Consider the following 8,979-nt stretch of genomic DNA (forward strand, 5'->3'; position numbering starts at 1 on the left):
ACTTATGTGCGCAAACCCGACAGGGGTACACCAATTCTTGTAATCCAGCCCTTAGTGTTTTATTCTTGTATATCGTTTACTTTTATAAATGTTTTGGAGATAAATATTTATTATGTGTTCTTCTTATTTACACGTGTCTTCAGCTTTTTTACGCGCTCACCTTTCTTCATTTTATTCTAGTAAAAACGACCTATGATTCAATAATAGTACAACTGCACACATGGCACGCAAAGCCTACGCCAATTAAACAATTATATTCTGCTAACCTTAAATCCCATCTTCACCATACAAAATGCATCAGCTAATAATTACCTACAATTATAAGCCAAGATATTCTTCATCACCGGTCTGGGTAAAATATTACTTCTATGTAACTGTTAAAATTAATTACTTAGAAAGATGGGTAAGGCGCCAGGCCCCGATGGGTACTCAGGTATTTTTTATAAAACGTTTGCACAGGATCTTGGCCCCATCTTGGTTGAAAGTTTCAACCACATACTAGAGGGGGGAACTATCCCCAAGGAACTTCTTGAGGCTCGTATATCAGTAATCCCTAAGCCTGGGAAATGTAAACAACACTGTAAAAATTATAGGCCCATCTCCCTGATTAATTTGGATATCAAATTATTTAAAAAATCTTAGCAACTAGACTAAATGATATTCTTCCAAAGCTCATTCATCAAGATCAGGTGGGTTTTATCCGTAATAGAGAGGCCCCAGATAACATTCGGAAAATTATTGATCTTGTGGACTATGCTTCAAAACAAAATGTGCCTTCTCTGTTTCTTTCATTAGACGCAGAGAAGGCATTTGATCGTGTAAACTGGGATTACCTCACTGCAGTTCTAAAAAATATGGGCTTTAAGGGAAATTTTTGTACAGCAATTTCGGCAATATACTCCCACCCTTCCGCCTTCATCAGAATAGCGGGGTATAAATCCTCACCTATAAATATTCTTAATGGAACCAGACAGGGGTGCCCATTATCACCATTGTTGTTCGCCTTGTGCATTGAACCGCTGGCAACAAGCATCGGGCAAAATGTAGATATTAATGGCATTAAGATAGGCGACAGGGAACATAAGATCAGTCTATTTGCAGATGATGTAATTCTGTCAGTTACTAAGCCCATGATTTCCCTTCCTCTAGTATATTCCACGATTAATAGATTCGCCAACATTTCGGGATACAAGATTAACAATGATAAGTGCGAGGCAATAAGTACACATCTCCCAGAACATACCAAAAAATGATTGATCTTGAATTTCGATTTTAATTGGGCTGACAAGGGCATAAAGTATTTGGGTATCACAATCCCGAATAATCTGGACCATCTTTACAAACTGAATTACACACCTATGTTCACTCATATAAAAACTTTACTATCAAGGTGGAACAAACTAAATATCTCCCTATATGGCAGGTTGACATCAATTAAGATGACGGTACTACCCAAAATTTTGTATCTCTTTCGTTCACTACCTATAAACGTTTCCACCACTGTATTACGGAAAACACAAAAAGACCTGGTAGCGTTCATTTGGAAATACCGAAGATCCAGAGTCAATAAACAAACACTTCTCAGACATAAAACAGGAGGGGGGATGGGAATGCCAGACCTGATAGCGTACTACTACGCGGCCAGGATGGCACAGTCTTCTCTGTGGCATAACCAATTGGATAGAATTCAATGGGTTCAAATAGAATCAGATATGTTGAGGATACACCCCATTTATAAATTGTTGTGGACTGCTAAAAAAGATAGGCCCCCTAAATGGAGAAGCTTTATTACTATAGCGCACACACTAGCACTGTGGGAAACACTAACAACCAAATACACTTTGATACCTAAGGGGTCGAAGGCGACCCCCCTAGTGACATTATCTACTCATTATGACCAGACTACACAGGAGAAGTGGGCAAACAAGGGCCTGTACTGCACTGCAGATGCCCTGGTAGGCACCAAGCTATTAACATTCTACCAATATGCCGATTTAAATAAACAAGAAAGAGAGAGTTGGTTTCATTACCTGCAATTGAGAGCGAGAGTAGATGAAATTTTAGGACAAAACCAGCTAACTGTTAGTTCTTATCTAGAGAGACTCTGTTTAGCCACTGAACAGATGAGAGGGGCGATCTCCAACTTATATATCCTATTTAATACCCCATCCAAGCTTAGTAAATTACCATTTATGATAAAATGGGAGACAGAATTTAATTTTACATGGACCGCTGAAAAGTGGTGCGATATTTTGAAGTTTGGTACTTCCTTCTCTATTTGTGCGCATTTGGAAGGAAAACTTTCTCAAGGTAGCTTACAGATGGTACTTCCACCCATCGAGAATCCATGCAGCGCGCGCGAACACAAGTTGTTTACGCGGTTGTACTGAAAGCGGCACATATGCACATATGTGGTGGAACTGTTGTCATGTTTCACGCATATGGTCCCAAACATCAGAGCTCCTGAGTGAAATCCTGGATAGGCAAATTAACTTAACTCCTTCTCAGGCACTGTTACATGAGCCTATATTAAATCTATCTAGAAAAGCAAACAAATTAGTAGCGCTGATTTGCACTGTAACCAGGCTAACTATAGCAAGATATTGGAAGACCACAGTACCCTCTTTTTTGATAATCAAGAATAAAGTTGACTATTATTACCAAATGAGCAGCGCCTCCGCAGATATTCTGGATAGAAAAGAACAGTTTTTACTAATGTGGGAGCCCTGGATAATGTACATCGAGGCCAGAAATAGATAGAAGAGCTAGGTGAGGCTAGGAAAGGAGTTATGAGTCTGGCCCCTGCCACCTCCGCTCCTGCCCAGACAGTCTGGGTGGGTCACAACACATCTCCCTCTCCCCTCTCTAAGAGTTGAATCCAATTTTCCCGTGGTAGGGGCTAGAAATTCTGGAAATAATTTACAGGTCATAAATGCTGAGCCGGGTCCTCCTCCAGGGAGGATCTAAATGGAGTAATAAAGGGTGTTTAGGGATAGGACTGTCAACTAACGGTCATGCTATGCTATGCATATCTACTCATTACTTATTGTCTGCTGTATGGTGGTCTTTTTGTTATATACCTTTAATCACAGTATTTAGTGACACGAAGAATTGTAAATCAATTGAAATTGTAACACGGTTGGTCTGATTTTATACTTGTAAAATGTTGAAAACTCAATAAAAAACTTTTTTTCATTAAAAAAATTAATTACTTAGTTTCACAGAATAAAAGACGTATAAGGATTCCTTACACCAAATGATATTATCTACTTACACTTTATAGCACATTTAGTGTCAGATTACAAGTGGATGACTAAATATCGCTTTCATGAAATTGATATTTGCTTTTCACTGAGTAATACCAGAGCGCTCACGAGAGCAGACTTCCATAGGCTCCAATGGGAGCCTTGTTCTCAGCTCCAGTGCAGGAATGCATTACAGGGAGGTAGATGAACAAATCTGGTGAGCCAATGACAAGAGGCATATGTGCATAGCTACCAGGTATCTTACAGAAGTGGATTGCTACTCTTAAGCTTACCTAGGTGTGCTTTTCAACAAAGGATACTCAAAGAACACTGTACATTTGATAACAGAAGTAAATTGAATCCTATAACTGAACCATAAAAGTTTAATTTTGGGTTTCATGTCCCTTTAATTGATTGTGCAGATAAGCACAGCAATCTGATGCAGAGTTTTTAAAAACAGGAAAAAAAAACACTTTATCCATGTAGCACTAACTTTTATAAAATCAGTTAGGGTTTTAGCATTGTTGCAACAAAGGTCATTATAAAACATATCTTTTCTTCAAAAATATTACCAAATATAGCTAACACACTTCACAATGGAAGTGAATAATTAGTCCTTCATGTATTAAGCCTTTGAGCCGTTGTGCTGACCCCTGCATACACAAGAAGCAATTGCTTGCTGAAAGGGTACTTGGGAAGAGACAATCAGGCCCATTTATCAAGCTCCGTATGGAACTTGAAGGGCCGTGTTTCTGGCGAGTCTTCAGACTCGCCAGAAACACAAGTTATGAAGCAGCGGTCTAAAGACCGCTGCTTCATAACCCTGTCCGCCTGCTCTGAGCAGGCGGACAGGAACCGCCGGAAATCAACCCGATCGAATACGATCGGGTTGATTGACAGCTCCCTGCTGGCGGCCGATTGGCCGCGAGTCAGCAGGGGGCGGCGTTGCACCAGCAGCTCTTGTGAGCTGCTGGTGCAATGTTAAATGTGGAGAGCGTATTGCTCTCCGCATTTAGCGAGGTCTTGCGGACCTGATCCGCAGTGTCGGATCAGGTCCGCAAGCCCTTTGATAAATGGGCCCCTATGTTTTCTACAGCTTACATTTGTACCAGGTATTATACTTAATAGATAATAAAATAATTGCTTCTGCTTATGTTGATTCACCACAGTTTTTTACCTTGCACGTTTTGTCAATGTCTTGAGATTTAACAATTCTAGTGAAATTATGAAATCCAAGTTCTTCCATCTGAAATGTGGCTATGTAGCATATTGCTGCAAGAGAAACATTAGCAAAATGTTAATATACAGACAAAATGATAAAAAATCTGCATTTAAACAGTTTAAGAAAAACCATAAAGAGATTGTTACATTAGTTTAATTTAGTAGTATTGTAGTTTATTCCAACATATATTGACATAATAAACAGTTTTAACACACACACACAAATAAGTAAATGGACTTCTGAGCTAGCTAACACATTAAACAGACAATAAACATCAGCTTTTAAAACTTTTAATTTCAATTGTGTGGGCATTTTATATGTCACTGATATTAACCTTTTTTATAAAAGCAGCCTATAAATGTTTACATTTTACCTACCAAAGGGCAAGATTACAAGTCGAGCGGCAAATCAGTTGCGAAAACTCAGTGCGCGTTATGGCTTTTTCGCATTTAGGGTTAAACGGCTATTAAAATTAGATTAACAACTTATTTTGGCAACGCATTAAGCCGCGTAATGCAAACTGCGAAATTGCGTGTGTGTTCACGTATTCCCCCTAGAAGTCAATGGAGAAGACAAATGGGAAAAAAAACACAAAAACCCTAATATGTTGCGCAAAGCCCTTGACGTATTCTCCTCAAAAAGTGTACATGAAAATGCAAATATTTCATATTACGAAAATCTTTTCGCAACGGAATATGTTTTTTTTTTATTTTAAATAAATATTTCTCTATATATGTGATGGTTTTTGGACTGATATATCTTTTTATAGCGAGATATGTATATGAATATATATATATATATATATATATACACACAGTATATATATATAAATATATATATATATATATATATATATATATATATATATATATAGATATCTTTAAATCTATATGCGAAAATCTCTTTGAAAATACATCTGAGATATTGTTTACTGTGCATAAGATTGTAATGTGAAATATTTTCATTATCTCCATTGCTAAACATATGTCTATATGTATAAATCTGTATGTATGTGTACGTATGTCAAGGCAAAATCCCTTTGTCTGCTTTTTTATTTTTTTAACACCCGGGATCTCGTATCTTTAAACCCATATAACTTTTGTTTGCAATATTTTTTTTAAATAAGTTTTATTAGATAGTGTTAATATGAATGTAACCGTACTTTGTAATGTATTTTTAAAGTGTTTCATGAAACGTTTTTGTTGCGCAAAGATGTTAACTACAGCTTTTCTAGTGAGAAATGGATTGTTGCGTAAAAGGTGAATGCACTTGCGCAATCGTGATTTTCTAAAACTTGTAATACCCGCGCAATGGAAATTAATTGCGAAAAGACTACATCACGCTCGGAAAACTCATTAAGCGCTACTTGTAATCTTGCCCAAAGTCGTTCTTGTAAGGTCACCTTGGCCGCCCATCAGCCGATATAATTTTATTTTGTCCTTCTCAATGGGCGCTCCAGTCAATAAGAAAGGTATCATTTGTTTCCCTATTTACTTAACATTGTGCTTGTACCGGATCTGACTGGCTTCTGTAGAGACCTTCTCCACGTGTACCCAACAATACTGCACACCAATGGACAAAATGTATCATCTTTGTAGGCGGACAGGCTCACAAGTAGGTAAAACGTTTATAGTTTGTTTCACAAAAAGGGTTAACATCAGGGACATATACAAGGCAAAAACTACTGAATTCAATAATTTAAAAGTTGAAGTTTATTTTCCTTTTAATATCCTAATTGTAATTTGCAGAAGCACTTTTCCACAGAAAGGGTGGTTGATTCAAGAGGTGTTAAGGACAAACACTGTGGGGACTTCCTGAATGTCTGGGATAAGCATAAGGCTAAGGGGCACATTACAAGTGGAGCATTAACGCTCCCGCTCGAGAGTTAATTGCACGAGAAGTAAACTTTTTTGCACTCGTATTAAGAGACAAAAGCAAACCGTTTTCATTAGTTCGCTAACCCAACGAGCACAAAAAGTCGAACTTACAATATCACGTGCACATTCACATATTTCCCTGTAGAAGTCAAGGAAGAAAAAAAAAGTGTGGGAAAAAACACCCCACTCTCGTGCAAACCTGATCGCGCTAACCCGACATGAAAATATGAATATTCCACATTCCAATGTTCTTCACAAAGAAGAATATGTTCTATTTATTCATAAAATACATATTTCTATATAAATATATGATGGTATGTTGGTACAATATATATTCATACCTATATCTATACTTGATTATATATAGTTATAGATATTTAAAGATATAAATAAGAATGTCGATTTAGAAATACAGTACATAGAACATATTCTGCTATGTGCAGAACATTGGAATGTGAAATATTTATAGTAGATGCATAGTTAAATCCTTTATTAAATATGAATATTACATAAATATGCTTTTACAAGTTTTCATCTACTTAACTGCAAAGAGCTCCAATGCACACACACACACATATATATATGTGTACATATGTATTTATGTGTTTATATAAATCTGTAAATACATATGTACACATATATATAAATATAAATATATATATATATATATATATATATATATATATATATATATATATATATATATACACTGTATATATATATATATACATATACATCTTTAGACATGTATACGTATTTATCTAAATGTTAAAGTGATGGTAAATTCACATAGATGAGATGACTTTATATATAAATAATTTTATTATTACATATACTGTATATATATTGATGCCAAAATAATTGTCCAGTTTGCATTATTTCTATTAAAATGTTATTTCTCAATCCTGCATGGTTAGCTGTGCTCCGGCTGCCTCACTGTGATAATTTCACTACTGTCAATTTGATGGATGAACCATACGCCCTATGTAAAATAGTATCCGCACGCTCCCGTCCTTGTATTTAGAAGCTGCTAAGACTGCACTTGCGCAGTGGAACTTCTGCCCGATGCAGCTTCTAATTACAAGCACGGGAGCGTATGGATACTATTTTACATAGGACGTATGGTGCATCCCCTATCGGATGAACCATATGCCAGTTAAATTGACAGTAGTGACATTTTCACAGTAAGGCGGCCGGAGCACAGGTAACGGTGCAGGATTGAGAAATAAAATTTCTAGGACCTCCTATCTTTGAGCCCTTATAACTTTTGTGTACAATTTGTTTTAAATAATTTTTGTTAGATAGTATTATGAGTGTAACTATACTTTGTAATGTATTTTTGATGTGTTTTGTGCACCTTTTTTGTTTTGCAAAACAGTTAACCAGAGCTCTAAAATCGCAGTAATCATTCCAGCGTAAATCACAATTGTGCACCAGTGATGATCTTTACTTTCAACTTCTAATACCAGCCCAACGAGCACCCGCAATAAACCCATTTTTGCTTGCTCGCAAATGTTTGAGCTCAACATGTTGGGCCTATGGTTCTTATCAGCCATCAACACCTATGTTTCTAGAATGCCAATATTTTTTATGAAGGCTTTTAACATTATACGTACCTACATATAAACTCTTTTCAGACTGTGGGAAGTTCTTGCCATCTCTAGCATAGAAGCCATTGACAACTATATCCATGAGTGCTCTGTACTGCACACTACCAGATAATACTTCTAGTACAAATGTTTCTTCTGCATCCTTCAAGTTCTAAGAGAAAACATAACAGACTTGTAAGTTACTAATTTCATAACTATTGTTGCTTTGCACTGAATAACAAATATCTTTCAGGCGCCATCATTATCATGACTGGTGTTGAATCTTGCATACTGGTTAGATAAGAAGCCTACCAATAGGTCCCTTGCTTTTCTCTCTTTATACATCCTGCCTTGGAAAACTTATAGCCTCCTTTGGATTCCAGTACCACCTATATGCTGATGAAACCCAAATCTATCTTTCCTCTCCTGATATCTCTCCCTCTTTACTCAACCAGATTTCTGACTGCCTCTCTGCAATTTTCTCTTGGATGTCTTCACACTACCTCCAACTCAATCTGTCCAAAACTGAGCTGCTTCTTATTCCCCCCCTCTTCGAGACATCCGACACCTGACATTTCTCTGATGGTTGGAGACTCTATTCTCAACACCTCACCCCAGGTCCGCTGCCTTGGGGTCACACTAGACTCAGAACTCACATTCAACCCACATATACAAACGCTTACCAAATCCTGCCGGTCACACCTACGCAACATTTCCAGAATTCGTCCCTTCCTTACTCAAAATACTACAAAAATACTTATTCATTCCCTCATCCTGTCACGCATTGATTATTGCAATCTACTCTTAAATGGCCTTCCAAAACACTGCCTCTCCTCCCTCCAATCTATTATGAATGCTTCTGCTAGACTCATCCACCTAAGCCGACGATCTACATCAGCTGCTCCGCTCTGCCAGTCTCTACACTGGCTCCCCATACACTCCAGAATACAATTTAAAGTATTAGCCCTAACCTACAAAGCACTCAACAGTCTAACTCCCAACTATATTTCCTCTCTCATCGTGAAATACTCCCCATCCCGTCCTCT

General features: G+C 37.3%; 1 protein-coding gene across 1 annotated transcript in view; it reads right to left on the reverse strand.

Moving 5' to 3' along the window:
- CFAP99 (cilia and flagella associated protein 99) overlaps nt 1-8,223 on the reverse strand; it is a 260,465-nt gene extending 252,242 nt beyond the window's left edge. Inside the window, exons 1-3 of the mRNA XM_053700308.1 lie at nt 8,206-8,223; nt 7,961-8,105; nt 4,423-4,517 (exon numbers count right to left, since the gene is read on the reverse strand). Coding sequence (XP_053556283.1) covers nt 4,423-4,517; nt 7,961-8,105; nt 8,206-8,223 — 258 coding nt within the window. The remainder of the gene's footprint in view (nt 1-4,422; nt 4,518-7,960; nt 8,106-8,205) is intronic.
- Nucleotides 8,224-8,979: the final 756 nt, after the last annotated feature.

The sequence above is a fragment of the Bombina bombina genome, chromosome 2 (assembly GCF_027579735.1).
Source record: "Bombina bombina isolate aBomBom1 chromosome 2, aBomBom1.pri, whole genome shotgun sequence".
Taxonomy (NCBI): Eukaryota; Metazoa; Chordata; class Amphibia; order Anura; family Bombinatoridae; genus Bombina; species Bombina bombina.